The 19,982-nt window shown below is 46.1% G+C and overlaps 1 protein-coding gene across 2 annotated transcripts in view; it reads left to right on the forward strand.

The window, feature by feature from the left end:
• ARHGEF9 (Cdc42 guanine nucleotide exchange factor 9) overlaps positions 1-19,982 on the forward strand; it is a 326,751-nt gene that overhangs the window by 31,744 nt on the left and 275,025 nt on the right. For both annotated transcript variants that reach the window (XM_030576347.1, XM_030576348.1), the window contains exon 2: positions 12,394-14,447. In XM_030576347.1, coding sequence (XP_030432207.1) covers positions 12,462-14,447 — 1,986 coding nt within the window. In that variant the 5' untranslated portion in view covers positions 12,394-12,461. The remainder of the gene's footprint in view (positions 1-12,393; positions 14,448-19,982) is intronic.

The following is a 19,982-nucleotide window of genomic DNA, read 5'->3' on the forward strand; positions in this document are numbered from 1 at the left end:
AATGCAGAGTAATCCATTTAGGAAGGAATAACAAGTTGCACACATATAAAATGGGAAATGACTGCTTAGGAAGGAGCACTGCAGAAAGGGATCTGGGGGTCACAGTGGACCACAAGCTAAAAATAAATCACCAGTGTAACACTGTTGCAAAAAAAGCGAACCTCAGTTCTGGAATGTATTAGCAGGAATGTTGTAAGAAAGACACAAGAAGTAATTCTTCTCTACTTTGCGCTGATTAAGCCCCAACTGGAGTATTGTATCCAGTTCTGAGCACCACATTTCAGGAAAGATGTGGACAAATTGGAGAAAGTCCAGAGAAGAGCAACAAAAATGATTAAAGGTCTAGAAAACATGATGTATGAGGGAAGACTGAAAAAATTGCTTTATTTAGTCCGTAGAAGAGAAGACCGAGAGGGGCCTTGTTAACAATTTTCAAGTACATAAAAGGTTGCTACAAGGAGTAGGGAGAAGAATTGTTTTCCTTATCCTCTGAGGATAAGAAAAGTAGCAATGGGCTTAATTTACAGCAGAGGCAATGTAGGTTGGACATTAGGAAAAACGTCCTAACAATCAGTAGGGTTGTCAGTTGAAAAGGGACCCTGGCAGCTCTGGTCAGCATTGCTGGCCAGGCCACTAGTAGTCCAGTTGGCAATGCAGCAGGCTAAGGCAGGCTCCCTATCTGCTTTGACTCTGTGCAGCTCCAAGAAGCGGCTGGCATCTCCATTTCCTAGGCACAGAGGCAGCCATGGGGACTCTGCATGCTGCCCCCACCCCAACTGCTGGCTCTGCAGCTCCCTTTGGCCAGGAACCATGGCCAGTGGGAGCTGTGGGGGCAATGCCTGCAGGCGCAGGAGCATGCAGAGCCCCCTGAACCCTCTGCCTAGGAGCTGGACATGCTGACTGCTTCCGGGAATCACCTGAGGTAAGCACCGCCCAGCCAGAGTCCACACCCCAAATCCCCTCCTGCACCCCAACCTCCTGCCCCAGCCCTGAGCCCACTCCCACACTTCAAACCCCTTGGCCCCAGCCCAGAGCCCCCTCCTACACCCTAAACCCCTCATCCTTGGCCCCACCCCAGAACCTGTACCCCCAGCTGGATCCCACACCGCCTCCCACACCCTAACCCCCTGCCCCAGCCCGGAACCCCCTCCAGCACCCTGAACTCTTCATTTCAGGAGGAGAGAGTGAGTGATGGAGGGAGGGGGATAGCGTGATCATGGACGGGGCCTCAGGGAAGGGCAGGGGCAGGGCAAGGGTGTTCAGTTTTATGCAATTCAAAAGTTGGCAACCCTAATTGTCAGGGTAGTTAAATACTGGAACAAATTGCCCAGGGAGGTTGTGGAATCTCTGTCATTGGAGATTTTTAAGAGCAGGTTAGACAAACACCTGTGAGGGATGGTCTCTAGATAATACTTAGTTCTGCCTTGAATGCAGGGGACTGGACTAGATGACCTCTCAAGGTCCCTTCCAGGCCTACGATTCTATGATTCTATGAAATGTGTATGTGGGGGTGGGGATAGGAAGAGGATTTCCTATTTTATCCAAACTTCTCTACACATTACTATTGCTCTGGGGGTGCTGCCAAATAAGGGTGTCATTTGTTAAAGCCAATAGTGACAATCCAGCGAAAAACCTAAGGCTCTATCTTGCCTTGTCTCTGTAAGGCCCAGTTCCACACTGTGGGCAATGCAAAGCTTCCCAACCCTGAAAGCACTCAGAGAACAGTTTTCTATGCCCTCTAGGGGCCACTGGAGCAGGGAAGGGAAGATATTAAAAACTGCAGCCTTTGGATACTTTCTTAAATTGTAAGATATGTCCCATGAAAACAGGATCCTTCCATGGTCTTGGTTAGAAGATGAGAGAAATTTTTCTATTTCCTTTTGTCTTCACAAAACCTGTAGAGTCATTCCCAATGGAGAAGAAGAAGTAGTGTATTCTTCTAATCTTTACCTGCTGAGGCTGGAAACCTCCCCCTATGACAAGGCAGGCTCGACTTTGTACTCTGTCTCTGGTACAGCAGTTGGTGCAAGCCTCAAGGCCTTGCATTTGCTTTGCATTTCTCAGGTATGATAGTGCTGAGATGGACTATCACCTGGCCTGGCTACTTACTGGAAGAACCGCTCTAGCGTAATGACCATAAAGCCATCTCCATGGCAATCGACATGTTCTATCTGTTACTGATTTACTCTTAAAATGCAGGCTTAGTTCTCAGGCATTACTAAGTAATCTTGCCAGGGAGGTGGTCTCTGAAGGGGATAGTCTCTTCTCCATGCATGCATGGAAGTCCCCCAGCAGGAGCACAGGTGATTCACAGGCTGTCTGTGTGTGGGCCATGGTATAGCAGTTGTTCAGCTGGTCTGTGAGAATATGGACAGGGTCAGGATGGGTTATCACAGGATAAAAAACAAAATATTGTACTTATATAGTGGATTGAAATGCAAAAGATCTCAAGGAATATTACAAATTACTCATTCAGGAGCCCACCCCCGTCATCCATCACTGAAGTGCAGCCACCTCTGAGGTGATATGCAGCAGCTGATTAACAGGAATTTTTAGATAGGGATAACATAATTACCATGCCCATGTTGGAACTTAGCCAGGATACCAAGGTTATCTTCCTGTTCTTGCAAAGAATCTCATGAGATCCTCAATTATCATAAACAGTCAGGACTTAGTGTTTACTTTTCACGCTGAAGACTGTTCCCTTCTAACAGCATAGGTTCAGTACTGACTTTGAGGCATGAGGGCCATCTACGGAACTGCTAACATGTGTAGCATGTGGGGTTTTCTGTGGGAATCTCCCTCCAGCTACTGACCAGATTTGATCCTGCTTAGTTTGTGAGAACTGATGGCATCAGCCAGCCCAAAATGTAGGTCTGGAAAATAATGGTGTGGGTTATCCAGCCTAGCCTTGCCATTTGGCAAGCCATCTCCCAGTGTCGTAGCCATTAACTTCCTAGTCAAGTCCTCTTCATAATCTGCTTTGATGGCGCCTTGACCACTTCCCTTAGGATCTTACTGGATGAAATTTACCCCCTGCAGAGAGCCTGGATGAGGCCTTTGCAGTACTTAAGCCCTGTTCCGAGGGCAGAAGTGAAATGTAAGTGGTGTACAGGCCTCGAGCTGGCTCTCTGCACTGGTGAATTTCACCCACTGCAAAGAACTTTAACCTAACATCTACTCCAACCTTTTACTTCCTTATCTTCTTCCATGCTGTAGAGTAATAGTTCAGGCAGCATTTAATGTTCCTGTGACTTTGAAAGTCCTTCAAAAATATTAAACCATGAAAAAGCTTCCGCATTTCCATTCCAGACAGAGGATCTAAAAGTTAAGCATTTTATCCTGTTTTTTTTTTCCTTTTCAAGCCACAGGGCAGCTTTACAGCATCAAATGCTTAATAAAAATACTTTTGCTCATGGCCTGGGGGCTGTTATGACATAAAATATTGTGCCAAAAATGTTTTCCACCAGCCTTGCAGTCATTCCAAACTCTCAAATATTCAGTGAAAGGTTTTCCCTCTACCACTGAAATCTCTTGACAGAATCAAATCCAGCCTGGGTCAGAAGATCCTTTAAATCAGAGTTTCTTCATCAGCCAGTCTCTTTCCAGGATTCCTCAGTGTGCTGAAACATTGGATTTTGCTAGAGCTGCGAATGACTCTTGGGAAACCATAGGGAGAGTTTGGCTGGCTGGAGAGGGAGTAGCCCAGATAAAGTAGTATTCCCTGAACAGGGGTTTGTGGAGCACTTCTGAGATCTGAGGGGAACTGATTAATCACTCTGGCATGATCAAAAGCTCATTAGGTTTAGATGAGTCTTTCTGTTAACTGCCATGGACATTGTATTGAGGCCGTGTTGCTATTCTCCCCCTGATCTCCACTTCCTAAGTCACATTACAAGAAACAAATATATACATTTGATATGACTTTCTGCTGAAAGCAATCTGCTGTAGCCATAGGGATGTTATGTGATTGCGAATGGTGTATGGAGGGGAGATGCCCATAAGACTGTTTCTCTATTAGGATGTGGGTCATGCTAACAAAAAAGCATGAGAATCCTGAGGCAGACCAATCCATTATGGCACATAGAAGTTTGTGTAACTACCAAAGTGATTTTGATGGCGGTTACAGCTCCTAGGTTTTTTTTGTTTTTGTTTTTTTTTTAAGCAAGAACACTTCAGAGAATACCATGAGTTGCAGGGGAAAGGGTTTATATGAATGTATGCTATTGTGAGGGGAATCTTGCTCCAGGGCTTTCTTCACTAGAAAATTATATCAAATTAGAACACTACTTTGATGAGTTGTGCTAACTGACACCCTATTGGCCACAATTTTTGCAGTCAGGAACAAGGGAAAGTTTAACATCATGTCAGCAGGTACAATGTCGGACAGAGCCATCCCTTGGGTAGAGCGAATCAGGGTGACCGCTCCAGGCCCAGTACTTTGGTGCGATTGGCCAGCGCAGTGGGTCCTGGAAGAGATGAATCTGTCACTTCTGCCTCAGGCCCTGCACCCCCCTAGGGACGGCCCTGATGTTGGACGTGACTTATTCCAGTCTACAGAGACTGCAAAGTTGTGGTCAACATCATGTTAGTCCGCAAACAGCTCCTCAAGGTTGTGTTTTAACTTGATGTAATTCTCTAGTGAAGATAAGTCCCTAGCAATAGGTAAAGCTCCAAGGGTTTGCTGGTTTTGGCCTTGATCAGATAGACCCAAAAGCTTAGAGGCCAAAATTTGTTCTCAGTTACACCAGTGTAAATGAAAAGTAAGTCCACTGACCTTTGTGCCATTATCCTTGATGAAATGGGCACTTACTCATATGTGCAGCAGACCTTTCATTTCAAGGAAAGCAAGTAGCAACTTGGGAGTCCCGTGCATGTATCCTGCAACCTGCAAGTTGAGCCTGTTTCAACTGCCTTGTCTGGTGGTGCAGCCTAAGTGATTGAGTGTAATCCCCCACTCCCCCACCTGGCACCGAGGAGAATTGTCTTCCTGTCTCCTATGCAGGCTGTGTTCCTACAACTAAATTTATATGAACTTCTTATGGGTGGGGATCTTTGTGGGACCTGGGGCTGCTCTTCAAGTGACTATGGTGAAGGTAGCTGTGCAGCTGTTACAGCTTATTACAGGAGAGACACACTCCGAGTTCTCTTGTGGAGGTATTACCTTTGTTCTTTCCTGTTTGGTTGTTTTCATGATTCTTTCAGATGGAAAGGCCTTTTGTTTTAGAGCCCAGTTTTCTCATCAGATTTCTTGTTATGTTTTTCACCCACCAAGAACCACCATATATTTTCGGCTTGAATGACATGTAGAACAAAAATAAAGTCTCCAGGAGAGAACATGTGTGTGTCCCTCCTCCACAACATGCTATATCATTTCTTATTCCAGGTATTAGGGTTGCCAAACCTCCTGGTTTTGCCAGGAGTCTCCTGGAATTGGGCTCTTATCTCCCAGAAGCTACTGAAGCCAAACTGGGAGATTTTAGGTGCTAAAAGTCTGGCGGCGCAGCAGGGCTAAGGCAGGTGCAGGGATCTCCGCACACTGCCCCCACCCCGAGCACTGACTCCGCAGATTCCACTGGCTGGAAACTGTGGCCAATGGGAGCTGCGGGGGTGATGCCTGCAGGCAGGGGCAGCATGCGGAGCCCTCTAACCCCCAACAGGGGCCGCAGGGATGTGTTGGCCGCTTCTGGGAGCGGCACGGGGCCAGGGAGCCCTGCTGCGCCACTGACGGGGAGCCATCTGAGGTAAGTGCCATCAGGCTAGATCCCACACCCCTCCCGCACCCCAACCCCATACCCCAGCCCAGAGCCCCTTCCTGCACCCAGACTCTCTCCCAGAGCCCACCCCTCCTCCTGCACCACAACCCCCTACCCCAGCCCAGAGTCTCTTCCTGCACTCAAACTCCCTCCCAGAGCTTGCACCCTGCACCCCCTCCTGCACCCCAACCTCATGCCCCTGCCCCAGCCTTGAGCCCCTTCCTGCACCCAAACTCCCTCCTGGACCCCGCACCCCCTCCTGCACCCCAACTCCCTACCCCAACCTGGAGCCCCCTCCTGCACTCAAACTCCCTCCCAGAGTCCACACCTCTCACCCCTTCCAGCATGCGAATCCCCAGCCCTGAGCCCCCTCATGGAGCCCACACCCCAACCCCTTGCCCCAACCCTGAGCCCTCTCCAGCACTCAAACTCCTTCCCAGAGCTTGCACCCCACACCCCCTCTTACACCCCAACCTCATGCCTAAAGCTCAGCCTGGAGCCCTGTCCCACACTCTGAAACCCTCAGCCCCAGCCCGGAGCCTGCACCCCAACCTCCTGCTCCAGCCCGGTGAAAATGAGTGAGAGTGAGGGTGCAGGAGAGCGAGCGAGGGATGGAGGGGTGAATGGAATGAGCGGGGCAGGGCTTCGGAGAAGTGGCAGGGCCTTGGGGCAGGTGGAGGGGCAAGGGTGTTTAGGTTTGTGTGATTGAACAGTTGGCAACCCTACCTGGTGTTGGTGTTGACTAGTAGGTGTAGTCGTCTGGTTAATAAATGCATGCAAAAATATTTCCAAACTGCTCTGTTCAAAACTTACTTAAAAACATCCTTTTTACTGTAAACCAGGATTATGACTAAAACTTTCTCTTTCATTTTTGTAGCCTTTCCTCCCCACATGTTTATACTTGGGAACTAAGCTTTTTTATGCTATTACAGCTCTTAAAATGCTAGAAGCAGCAAGGATTATTGCTTAGAGCCTCAAACAGGCGCTTATACTGTAGTCAGAGGTGTGACTGCAGCATGTGTAGATATATTAGCTACCTCAGATAACAATAGCAATGAAGCAGCAGCAGGGGCCGTACAAGCCCATCCAGGTCCCTCGGTATGTACTCAAGCAGCTTGCCCATGCTGCCATGGCTTCACTTCTGTTGTTATTTGAGTTAGCTAGATCAAGACTGAGTTCTGTTCCCTGCTTGAAAACTGACTTGTGTGACCTTTGGCAAATCACTTCACCTCTGTGACTCTCTTTTTCCTGCCATCCTTTCTCTGTCTGGCCTATTTAAATTGTAGATTCCCTGGGACAGGGATTGTTTGCTATTATGTGCTTGTACAGTGCCTAGCACAATAAATTTCTAATCTCAGTTGTGGTCTCCGAGCACTGCTGAAATGATACTACTATTGTTTTGATCTTATTGAAATCAATAGGAGATTAGCCCATATGTAGCCCCCGCACTTCTTTTCCTCTGCTTGATCGTCGTAGAATTCTCGCAAACCTCTGCTCATTACTACCACTGCCTGTCAAGCATTTACGGACGCTTTGGATGAAGAACGTATACATCTGACTGGACTGAGCAAAATTAATGTTTTCCAGTTGGACTGAAAACCTAGGCGAGCTGAGGTGGAGGTGCGTGGGTGCCTCCCACAAACCCAGGTGCTTTAATAATAGGACAGAGCTGGCTGCCAAACATACAGGCTCCTATCTAGAGGGAGATTTAGCTTCATGTACACAAGGAGGAAGGCCAGCAGTTGCCAAGCATGCACAGCATGGGAAACAAGGAGATATGAGGAGCATAAAAAGTCCTGCACGCTTAATTGGTAAGAGGCTGATGAAAATAATCTGGGCCTCTCACATCAACTATATGATGACCTTCTGTTGATCTCTTAAACCTGCCCCTAGGTCTTCTGCCATGCCAGCCGGTGGGGGAGGTATCTGCTGGAGCTATGTTGTTGCTGTTGTGTGGGTGGTTGCAAACATGGTCACAAATGGAGCTGTTATTTCTTAAAAAGTTTTAAGGTGGTTTATATAAACCTCCTGAGCCTTCTGTCACTGTGTGTGTTTGTGCAAGTGTGGGTGTGAATGTAGAGCTGATCAGAGGTGCTTGAGCGGCAGACTGAAGGCCTCTGTTTAACCTCAAAACAGCTAGAGCATGAGAAGAGCCACTGCTGTCCCTCAGCTCTGAGGGCTTGGCTACATTCAAAACTCCAAAGCGCTGCCGCGGGAGCGCTTTGAAGTGAGAATGTGATTGTGGCTCCAGCGCTGGGAGAGAGGTCTCCCAGCGCTGCACCTACTCCACCTCCCCATGGGGATTAGCTTGCAGTGCTGGAAGCTGCGCTCCCAGCGCTGGGGCACTGTTTACACTGGCGCTTTGCAGCAACTTGCTGCGCTCAGGGGTGTGTAAAGCGCCAGTGTAGCCAAGGCCTGAGAATAGTTTGGACCCATTCAGTTTTTGGCTTCTTTACTGAAACTGCCAACAGAGGAGCCTTTTTTGTGTTTGGATTTTTGGGGATGTGGCCCCTGGGAACTAAAGGGAGACCACCATGCTCATTTCATGTAGACCATGTAACAACAATTTTCTTTTACTAGCAATTTCAGTCAGGATTTGAACTGATGACTTAGAGGTGCCATATTTCACCCAGCCCCAGAGCTACGCAGTCCTGCCACTCGTTTGCTCTTATGCTAGAATCTCTTTGGCATCGTCATTGTCCACAGTGGTGACTGAATTGTAAATTGTTTAGTGGTTTGGGCAAAGTGGGCGTGGGAGGGGACTTAAAGGGGCATCACCTCAACTCCTGTCTCTAAAGCAATATGTCTGTGCAGCATACAGAGTGCCTGGGGGTGGGAGGGAAGGGAGGGAGGCTGGAGCAGTGCACTTGAACTGGCTCCATGGCAACTGCCCCAATTCACATCTGGCTTAAAGCCCCTTTTGTACCCTGCTTTGTGAACCATGCCTGAGTGCTCATCAGCTGCAGCTCAGGATCTGGCTACATTGCTACTTGGTCTCTTTGACTAATCAAAACTGATCTTGAGCTCTTTTTTAAACATCCCTCTTACGTGTTTGTAGACATTTATGTTTCTTTTCAGTCTTCTTTTCCCCAGATGTAATCTACCCAGTAAAGAACAATACATTATACATTGTAAAGAAGAAGAGAAAAGAAAAGTAAAAGCCTTTTGTGACTTTGCCTTTCACCCCAGTGTGCATGGTGGCCTTTCAGCTTTCAACTTTTAAAATGCTCCCTTCCCAGCCATTCAGTTCCATTCATTTCTATTATTCTTTAAATTACAGCCATGATCACTGTGAATAATTCATGTGTGTGAAGTGATTTGAATGACCCAGGGGATTAGGAATCTTTGGCTAGTTCCAGAGCTGCTGAAGGGCAAATAGTCCCTCTTGGCAATGAGTATTTTAAACAAAACAATTGCAGTTTTTAAATTTATTTTTCTTGTTATTGCCTAACGGGGTCAGCACAAGACACCCAGGTGCCACTTAAGCCCTCAACATAGAGTTTAAATGGGACTTAATTGGTGCCTAGGCCCCATGCAAGGCCTCTGAATATCATCCTTTAAGATTTCTGCATCACAGAGCTGGATGGCGGTGTGGTCCAGAGAATCCTCACCATTAGCAAAGCTTGACCTTGTCCTGCTTTTCCAGATCAGTGCAGAGCAGGATGTTTGCTTTGAGTTTTTGGCATTTTATGTTACACTGGAGGTAACTCATTATTATCTGTAACTGTCTTTCACCTCTGTCCATTTCCATGATTATCACCAGAGTCAAAACCATTTATGCTGGCCCAGATGGCTTGATGCTAACTAAAACAAGATGCCTTTAATTCATATAAAAATAAATGCAGTGTTAAAGGGGTGCTGACTCGAGGGTCACAAACTAGTTTCAATAAACGTCTGAATTCCCTGGTGTTTCTACCACCATTGTAGGTTCGTCTGTCTCTATGAGAGGTGTCACCCAATTAATTTAGATTTGGTGGGAATGGTTGAAATGAAGTCAGTTCAGATCGTAAGCCCTGTGGGTCAGGGACTTGTCTAATACCTGATGTTTGTACAACACCTAGCACAATGGGGCCAAACTTGGTTGGGCCTCAGGCACTACTGTAATAAACATGATTATTAATAATAATTAATGTAATTACCAACTGCACAGTGCAGGTGCGGGGCGGGGGGGCACAGTGCTGGTTGCATATAGAAATGCAAACTAAGAGGTGATTAGCTGGATAGGGAGGGAGCCCCGATCCTTTGTTACAGAGAATGCTTCTGTGCAGTCCGCTATTCCTCCATCCTAGAAGCAGGAGGAAGGCCACATGAATTTGTTTATTATTAAGTCTTCTCAGACCCACCCTTTTTTTGCTTACATCCTGTCACTATCTTTCCCTTAAGCTGTTGAGAATAAGAATGCTCGGAGGCCTTCCTTCTGTTCAGTGCTTAACTTTACTGATATCCACATGCAGGCTCTGCTTGCAACTGCACTGAAGTGTAACAGCCTTGTGCCCTGGGCAAGGATCTGCAGGATCAATGTCATAGGCCATGTCTACATCTAAAATTTTGCAGCGCTGGTTGTTACAGCTGTATTAGTACAGCTGTATAGGGCCAGCGCTGCAGAGTGGCCACACTTACAGCAACCAGCGCTGCAAGTGGTGTTAGATGTGGCCACACTGCAGCGCTGTTGGGCGGCTTCAAGGGGGGTTCGGGGAACGCGAGAGCAAACCGGGAAAGGAGACCAGCTTCGCCGCGGTTTGCTCTCGCGTTCCCCGAACCACCCTGCAAACCGCAGGGAAGGAGACCTGCTTGCTCGGGGTTCCGGGAACGAGAGAGCAAACCGGGAAAGGAGACCAGCTTCGCCGCGGTTTGCTCTCGCGTTCCCCGAACCACCCTGCAAACCGCAGGGAAGGAGACCTGCTTGCTCGGGGTTCGGGGAACGCGAGAGCAAGCTGGGGAAGGAGACCAGTTTGATTACCAGAGGCTTCCTCGGTGATGCTGGGATACCTGCTTATTCCACGGAGGTCAAGAAAAGCGCTGGTAAGTGTCTATACTTGATTACCAGCGCTGGATCACCAGCGCTGGATCCTCTACACCCGAGACAAAACGGGAGTACGGCCAGCGCTGCAAACAGGGAGTTGCAGCGCTGGTGGTGCCCTGCAGATGTGTACACCTCCTAAGTTGCAGCGCTGTAACTCCCTCACCAGCGCTGCAACTTTCAGATGTAGACAAGCCCATAGAGAGGAATCCTGCTCTGCCACGCATGGCTGTACTGGGCAGAGGACCCAACTGTGGCAGAGAAGGGTTAGGCTCTGCTTAGCTATGCATATGACTGGGAGTTCAAATATATCCTCACAAAGAAAAATGAGCTGCTGGCACCTCTCACTGCACCTTGCTTTTGTGGTTTTATTCCTAATCACAAATATCGTACGTTGGAGCTCACAGCAGTGGAACCTGTACACATTATGGGCTTGTCTACATCAGAAAGTTGCAGCGCTGGTGAGGGAGTTACAGCGCTGCAACTTTGATGGTGTACACATCTGCAGGGCATCACCAGCGCTGCAACTCCCTGTTTGCAGCGCTGGCCGTACTCCCGTTTTGTCTCGGGTGTAGAGGATCCAGCGCTGGTGATCCAGCGCTGGTAATCCAATGTAGACAGTTACCAGCGCTTTTCTTGACCTCCGTGGAAGGAGGAAGCCTCTGGTAATCAAGCTGGTCTCCTTTCCCGGTTTGCTCTCTCGTTCCCGGAACCCCGAGCAAGCAGGTCTCCTTCCCTGCGGTTTGCAGTGTGGTTCGGGGAACGCGAGAGCAAACCGCGGCGAAGCTGGTCTCCTTTCCCGGTTTGCTCTCTCGTTCCCGGAACCCCCCTTGAAGCCGCCCAACAGCGCTGCAGTGTGGCCACATCTAACACCACTTGCAGCGCTGGTTGCTGTAAGTGTGGCCACTCTGCAGCGCTGGCCCTATACAGCTGTACTAATACAGCTGTAACAACCAGCGCTGCAAAATTTTAGATGTAGACATGGCCTCAGATACATCACAGTGGTGACTGCAGAGCTTCCATTTGGAACTCCCTGTCCTGCACTGGGGTCCCCATGCTGCTGACACAGTTACAGGGTTGAGATCTAAAGACTGTCTCTTTAGAATTGGCATGGAAGAACCATCAATTATCTGAGCTCCAGGGAAGGGAGCACTGTGGAGCCTCTTGGAATGGCTGCCAGGAGAGGATTGGAACCGCTCAAGGGTAAATACGTTGCTACTTCATGATGGATTGGTCTGGTGAAGATGTAAGTTGCATTTATAAGGAGATTTTTCTGAAATCCTCTCCCCTCCCTCTGCACACAAATTCTTATGTGTTCAGCACCCGTGTTGGGCCACTGGACAAGAGGAGATTTTATCATAAAATGTATGTATTTTTGTACCCTTTACTGATGTGCGGAAGTTTATTTATAGTCACTAATTCATCACAACTGAATCAATGTTTAAGCAACTTTAAATTTTACACATGCGTGGGGCAGAAATTCAGCTTCATTGAAATCAATGATGAAACCTTCACTGATGTCAGCAGGGCCAGGATTTGGCCCTTGGTGTTTTGAGAAATGTAACCTTAAAATCCCTTTGTGTTGCTAATTGCATTTTTTTATTCTCTTTCCTTAAGCCACATGAAGAAAATACTCTGAAGACCATGGAGCTGTGACATTCTATGTCAACTTGCCAACTGGAACTATGGAAATTTTAGAAGATTGCCAGCACACTCACACTGGGCTGGTGCCAAATGGATACATGAACAAGATTTTTCAAGCCAATCCAGAGGATGGGAGCACTGAGACACTAAAGATTTGTGACCTTCAGCACTGCAACTCCAGAGGCATCAACCAAAATGCAAGGGAAGAGGCAGCCAGGTATAAGAAGAAAGCCAAGGGCAACCGGATTTGGAATTTTGTTAGCCGAAGGAAAGGTCCCTCCATGAATAACAAAAGACCCCAGTCCATGATCCTGCTAGGAGAGACCTCAGAGACCTTAGAAGAAAAACGCAAGATGTCCTTCATGGAGAGGGTGAGGTCCTTTAAAAAGCTAAGAACCTCCAGCATGTCTAAAAATGTGGATTTGAGACCCTCCAAAGCCAAAGTTTCTTGCATCCCTGAGGAGGACCAGGAGGACAGTGACCAAAGGGCAGTCTACAGGATTAAGAAACTAGCTGACAGTCAGAGGCCTTTCCGTCATTCGTATGCAGGGTACATCGATGATTTGGATTCTTCCTTTGAAGACGTAGAGTTAAATGTCAGCATTCCAGAAATTGATGCCAATGAAAATAAATGGCTCAGGGATATTAGTGTCAGAATACACAGTGAAGATAATGATAGTAACTGCCATAAAATGTCAGTTAGAAAGAGCAAGCTTTTGAATTTTGAAAACTCTGAGAGTTCTGTGATTACACAAAGGGACAATCAAAGGAGGTGTCCCACGCTTCCTGAGGAGAACAGGAGAGGAAAGAACTCTGATGTCTGGAGCTACCTGAAGGGAATTTCATTGTCTAGCAAAGATAATTCAAAGTTGCTCAGTCGAAGTGTTGAAACAAATTTCCAGAACTTAGAAGATATAACTGATAATTCTGCTTCTTATTTTAACTTTGATATGAGATGTGAGGAGAATCTTAGCCAGCCTAAAAAATCAAACAGTGAAATGAAAGTCAGTCACTTTGGTGGTGTTCTTCGGTTCTTTAACAGTGTGGCTGAGGCAGCTAGGAAGTGGCGAGGCTCTTCCCGGACGTTTCCGCAGGGAGAGCGACCTCAGTCCAATTTCAGAAGTCAAAGGCAGGAAGCCTCCTCCCACAAAGAGTCTTTGGTTATTGAGAATGAAAATGCCAGAGCTTTCTCTTCAATGGGAATGTCATTGCGGTCTCCAGATTCTGGGATTTGGGATAATCATAGTTCTGAGAGTTCAACAGGAAAAGTGCTGCCTCAGCGAAGTGTTGAAGCAGAGTTGTCTCAAGAGATCAGCAGCTCTGCTCTGAACAATGAGAATGATAGTTTTAACGAACTTTCTGACCTTGGGCCAAGTCCATCCATCTCCCCACTGAAAGAACTTCCAGATGACCATTATGCTCCATTAAGCACACAAGGCTCATTTAAGGCTCTATCACAGTTTCCAGACATGCCTGTGACTGAATTAGATGCTCGGGACCCGGGCAGCTCTCTGGCGGCGGATGCTCGGGACCAGGGCAGCTCTCCGGTGGCAGATGCTCGGGACCAGGGCAGCTCTCTGGTGGCGGATGCTTGGGAACTTGGAAATATTGAGTTACATTTGAAAGACGAGGCTAAGACTAAACTGGGTATTCAGGAACTAAGTAGCACTCAAAACTATGTTGAGGACACTAGGAGTACTCCAGTGGATATTCAGGACCTGGACAAGACTCAATCACATTCTCAAGATCTTTCTAAGAGTAAATTGGATACTCAGGACCCAGAGAGTGTTCTGACTGGTACTCAAGGCCTCTTTGCAGTTACTCTTTTAAAACATGCAACAGATAATAAGCAAGCTTTAGAACTGGAGGATTCTCCTATCAAAGAACATGAAATAAGTTTACCAGTAGAACAAATTTCCATGGAGAGGCCAGACAAAGCAAGTCACTTTAAGTATAGTAAAGTGTGCCATCAGATCCAGATGAGCCTCTGTACAATTGTCTCCTTTGGGGAACTCAACAATGGAAAGGTATGATCAATCTTCACTGTAACACTGTTGCAATAAGACACTATACAATACTCTCTCCTGGGTAGAAGGTCTGCAGACAAAACTGGTTTTGATATAGTTTATCTGATCTTCCAATTCAATTAGACCTTTGTATCATATATGGATGAAGGCAGTGGACACATCTTTTAAAACAGACAAAAAAGGAGTCAGTAGGCTGATGGTATCTCTGAGCTACTTGTTTTAGAACTATTTGGCCACTTCACACATATCAGTGTGCCTGTGGAAGGATAGCTGTGGCAAAAACAGCCCCAGCATAGAGAGAAACTTTACAGTTATTTCCAAAAAGCATCTTTAGTTCCCTCCGACACACACACATTTAACTCATTCAAAGATTTGACTTGGTATTGCATGACATTATAATTAAAAAATTTAAAAAAATATATAAAATTAACACGGCACACATTACATGGATTAAAAGCTGGCTAACTGATAGGTCTCAAAATATAATTGTAAATGTGAGAATTATCATTGAGCGGGTGTGTTTCCAATGGAGTCCCACAGGGATTGGTTCTTGACCCTACTCTAGTTAACATTTTATCAGTGACCTGGAAGGAAGCATTAGATCACTGATAAAGTTTGCAGATGACACAAAAATTGGGGGAATGGTAAATAATGAAAATGACAGGTCACTGATTCAGAACAATCTGGATCACTTGGAAAACTGGGTACATGCAAACACTGTGTTTTAATGCATCTACATGTAAACGCATATGTATAGGAACAAAGCATATAGGCCATACTTACAGGATAGAGAATCCCAGGAAGCAGTGACTCTGTACAAGATTTGGGTTTTATGGTGGATAATCATCTGAACTTGATCTCCCAATGTAAAGCTATGGCCAAAACAGCTAATGCGATCTTGGGTTGCATAAACAGGGGAATCTTGAATAGGAGCAGAGGGGTTATTTTACCTCTGTATTTGGTACTGGTGTGAAGGGAGCAGAGAGCCCATCTGGAATTCCTATACAAAATATTCTTATGTATCTGGGGGATTTGCCTGATTGTGCTATCAGGGAGTGGCAGTTGGAAATATTTAATCCCAAACTCAACATGCTTAAACTGGAATATTACACTAGTAGAGACCTCTGTGCTCTTGCTGATACAGGGACAAATCCATCAGCCCCTGGACACCTGTGAGCAGATCCCCTTGCCTCTCTAGGCTGCAGTTCCATTGCTCAAAGAAGGGGCTGGATTTCAGGTGAAGTACTTGGCATGCATTGGGGGCAGGTGATGCTAGGGTGGGTGGTTCAGATGGGGAAGATGAGAATCCAGCCGCAGTGAAGACTAAGTGATAAATCCTGTGAGGTTTAAAATCTGCCAGGGATCCTGAAAACTTCTCGGAAGTTGAATAGTCATAGTCAATATCTGCAAAACAACCTTCCATAAAATATACGAAGGCCCTGGTCCGCATTGAGGACAAATGAATAAAACAGATGTGGAGTTTCCAGACGTGGCTCTTTGTGAGATCAGACATTCCCAAGAAAGCTAAAAGCAGTGTAGTCTAGTGCACAGGGCACTGGACTGGCGTCTATTACTAGCTCTAATGCTGACCTGCTGTGTGACTGTGGGCAAGTCATCTCTCTCTGCCTCTGTTTCCTCTTTTGGCTGTCATGGACTGTAAGCTTGTCAGGGCAGGGACTGTCTGCTGTTATGTGCATGTACAGTGCCTAAAACAATGGGATCCTAATGTTGATGAGGGTCTCTAGACACTACCCTAATATAAATAATAATAATTAATAATTTTCAGAGGGTAAAAAACTACTTATTTTTCAGACTTTTTGTTAACTTTAAACTTGCCCTGTCCATTTGCTCTCAGACCCTATTCAAAATTCTCCTCTCTTCTTGGGACACATCAAACCATTCAGCCAGAAAGGATTTGTGGAATTTAAAGAATAGTAGGAGGTAAAATCAGGTTGCAAATGGAAAGTTAGTTATAACCTTAACAAGTTGATCTACCACAGCGCCAGAGTAAAATCTGCATCCTGATTTTCAGCTTATGGCTAAATATTAGAATCAACTGGTAAGGCGAACATCAGGTTCCTCTGGAGCTCAGACAATTTAAAAACCCAACCTGCAAACTGGCCAAAGCTGCCATCTTCATTTCTACCATTCCAAGAAATCTAACATCTCCCTGCAATCCACATGATCTCTCCCGAAAAGAGCACACAGCTCCCAGGAGTGACCTCACAGCATCTAGTATTGTCAAATTGCTGATCCTACAATATCAGCATTTCGGGAAGAAGTCAGCCTGGAGCCAGGCATGCCCAAGTTTGATGTAATGATGTTCTCTACCAGCTTCCATCAGTTTGAGGTGCTGGCTGGGTGGGAAGGGAGGATGCCTGGTTGTCGTTGCTGTAGAATGGTTTGGACTTTAGAGCATACACAGGCCTAAAATGCAAAATCCAGCTCTTGATTTCTAATCATCCAGTTCTTGGGAGGGAGGGGTGTTATCGATCCAGGGTTTTGGAATGATATGGGGGACAATGGCAAAATTTCAATCTGGGTTCATATTTCAAACACCACTTCACGCCCACTTCTGTTGTAGACACCTCCCCCACCCAATCCCAGTTACCTCCAGGTACTGACTATTTCAGACCAGTCTTTTCCACACTTAATAGGAAAGTGTCACTCTTAACTGTGAAAGCATAGCTGACTTTTAACTGCAATCCTTCTGTGCCCTCTGCTGGCTATTGGTGAAATCAGTATGTTTCGATTTTCAGGAATTAACTTTTTACCAGCTACCTACTGATTTGAATTTTCAGTCCAAAGGGATTCCTTATGGATTCCTTCTAGCAGCAGATTCTTGTAGCTGCATAGAATAACCCGGTAAGGAAGTCAGTTGTCTCTATTACCTTTTTCTGGGGGCTTGCTGCAGCCAGAGCTGTGAAAGTCAGATTCCTGCAGACTGCAGCCCTGTCTAGAAGGTCATCTTCAGCATAGGATTTGGGTGTCGTGTCAAGATGGCTGTCTGAACCTGAGCCGCAACAGATTATTCACTCACAGATCCCTGCCACTTTGTCTGTAAGCGCCGCCTAAGCTCCGTTGTGAAGATCAATTCAGGTTAGCTTCTGAATGCTGCTTGAGACTATCTGGGTATGGAGGGGTTCTCTTGTAAAACAGGCAGCTACTGCCCCAGATTGCTATGAAGTGATCCCTCGTTCTGTGGTTGATACTGCTGAAGGTCATTGGTGGAACAACCCCCTTCTTCACCTTAGTGTTGGTGAATATCATTGAATTGCTTGAATTGTTATTGCCATTAAAGATTCCCCTTTAAAGCAGGCCATATTAGTGGGGAGCATGATCAACGATCTCCCATAAAGCATTCCACATGTTGAGGTGTGAGCAATGCTAGCAAACATTATTTGCTAGTAGAGTAACTGATGCATTAATTCATGAGTGGCACATAAAATTTCTCATGCAGTAACTGCACACCGTGTGGGTATACCTTGGAAATTCAGGGACTCAGAAGGGCATTCTCTCTGCACATGCCTGTTCTGCCTTGTACATTCAGTAGAAGAGCAGGTGCATAGTCTGTTGATTAAGCACAGGACTTGGACTGAGGAGTTCTAAATTCAGCCACAGACTTTCAGCTTTGCTTATATTCATTTTGTAGCAGCTGGTTCCATTTGCTTCTCACAACTGGGAGAAGCTGCTATTTTCTTCTTCTCTATTTGACAAGAAATTGCTGGTAATGTTCAGCAAGTTCTCACACTGGCCTTTTCAGTTTAGTTTATTGTTGTGTTGGCTGTCTGGCATTTAATGTCGCAAAGATTACCGTTGAGACCTGTAACTACATAGTAGCCAGGAGAAGGGATATTTCCTAGAGCTGATCATCAGAGTTCTCCCTCTAACTCGCAGTTAATATTGGCCCATTGACAGCTGGAGTACTACTGATTAAACTTCAGACTAATATTTCAAATCAAGAAATTATACTTCACTTCTCCACTCTCTTAAATCTTGCTTGGGCCAAATGGCTGCTATGTTCTATTCTGTAGCAGCTACATTTTAGTGGCACAACTAAAATTGGCATTTGTCTCCAAGCTGTTCTGATTTTCAGACACTTTTTTATTTTAACCACAAGGTACTAGTAAAATCTTAATGTCAAAAACTTCTATTTTCTCTTTAACTGTATTTTCTCTGGGAATGCTGTTATTTTGCTGTCAGTGAGAGGTTTGGCAGTGTTTATAAAGGCTGGTGGCTTTATTCATACATATTTGACTCAGCCAACTAGTTGGCACATGGCTAATCCATGTAACCGTAATTGTGATCTGCTGTTCCCTGCTCTCTATGTTCGTTTGTTATAACCACTTGTGGATTTTTAATTAGTCCCCTTCCCAAACAGCTTACAATCTGTCTTACACTACGTTTGTACAGTGTCCCGCTCACTGGGGCTTTGATCCTAGTTGAGGTGTCTGGGCATTACTGTACTATAAAGAATAATAATTAATAATAAAGAACTATAAAAAGTCACACATTCCCTGCAGCCTCTTCCCATTAACCAGTCTTATTGCTAGTTCATCTACAAGGAAGTCCTCCTGCATTCATAACATACATAAAGCTGGAATGGCTGGTAAATGTACCTTGGCTACCATTGTGTTTCCTAATCGAGAGAAGAATGGTGGTCCAGTGGGTAACGTGCTAGCCTTGGACTTGGGGAATGTAAGTTCAGTTCTTTATTCTGATGTAGACTTCCTGCGTGACCTTAGGCAAGAAACTTATTTTCTGTTTGCCTCAGCTTCCATCTGTAAAATGTATTTATCCTCAAAACACAGGAATGTTTTGAGGATAAATACATTAAAGGCACTCACTTACTGTGGTAATGGGAGCCATGTAAATACCTAAGATACATAGATGCAACTCTCATCTAGCCCAAAAGTGTAGTAAAAAGAGGGTAATAACTATAGACTCATAGATTCTAGGACTGGAAGGGACCTCGAGAGGTCATCGAGTCCAGTCTCCTGCCCTCATGGCAGGACCAAATACTGTCTAGACCATCCCTAATAGACATTTATCTAACCTATTGGAACAATTTACGTATGGTCATGGTGGATTCTACATCACTGGTGATTTTTAAATCAAGATTGAATGTTTATCTAAAACAGTGATCAGCAACCTTTTGCATGCGGACCACCAGGGTAAGCACCCTGGTGGGCTGGGCTGGTTTGTTTACCTTCCGCGTCCACAGGTTTGGCTGATCGCCACTCCCACTGGCCGTGGTTCACTGCTCCAGGCCAATGGGGGCGGCAGGAAGCAACAGCCAGCACATCCCTTGGCCCATGCTGCTTCCTGCAGCCCCTATTGGCCTGGAGCCGTGATCGGCTGAACCAGTGGACGCGGCAGGTAAACAAACCAGCCTGACCCGCCAGAGAGCTTACCCTGGCGAGCCGCGTGCCAAAGGTTGCCGATCCCTGGTCTAAAAGATCTGCTCTGGGAATGATTTTGGAAGTTCTGTGGCCTATATTGTAGAGGAGGTCAAACTAGGTGATCACAATGGTC

The sequence above is a fragment of the Gopherus evgoodei genome, chromosome 9, assembly GCF_007399415.2.
Source record: "Gopherus evgoodei ecotype Sinaloan lineage chromosome 9, rGopEvg1_v1.p, whole genome shotgun sequence".
Lineage (NCBI taxonomy): Eukaryota > Metazoa > Chordata > Testudines > Testudinidae > Gopherus > Gopherus evgoodei.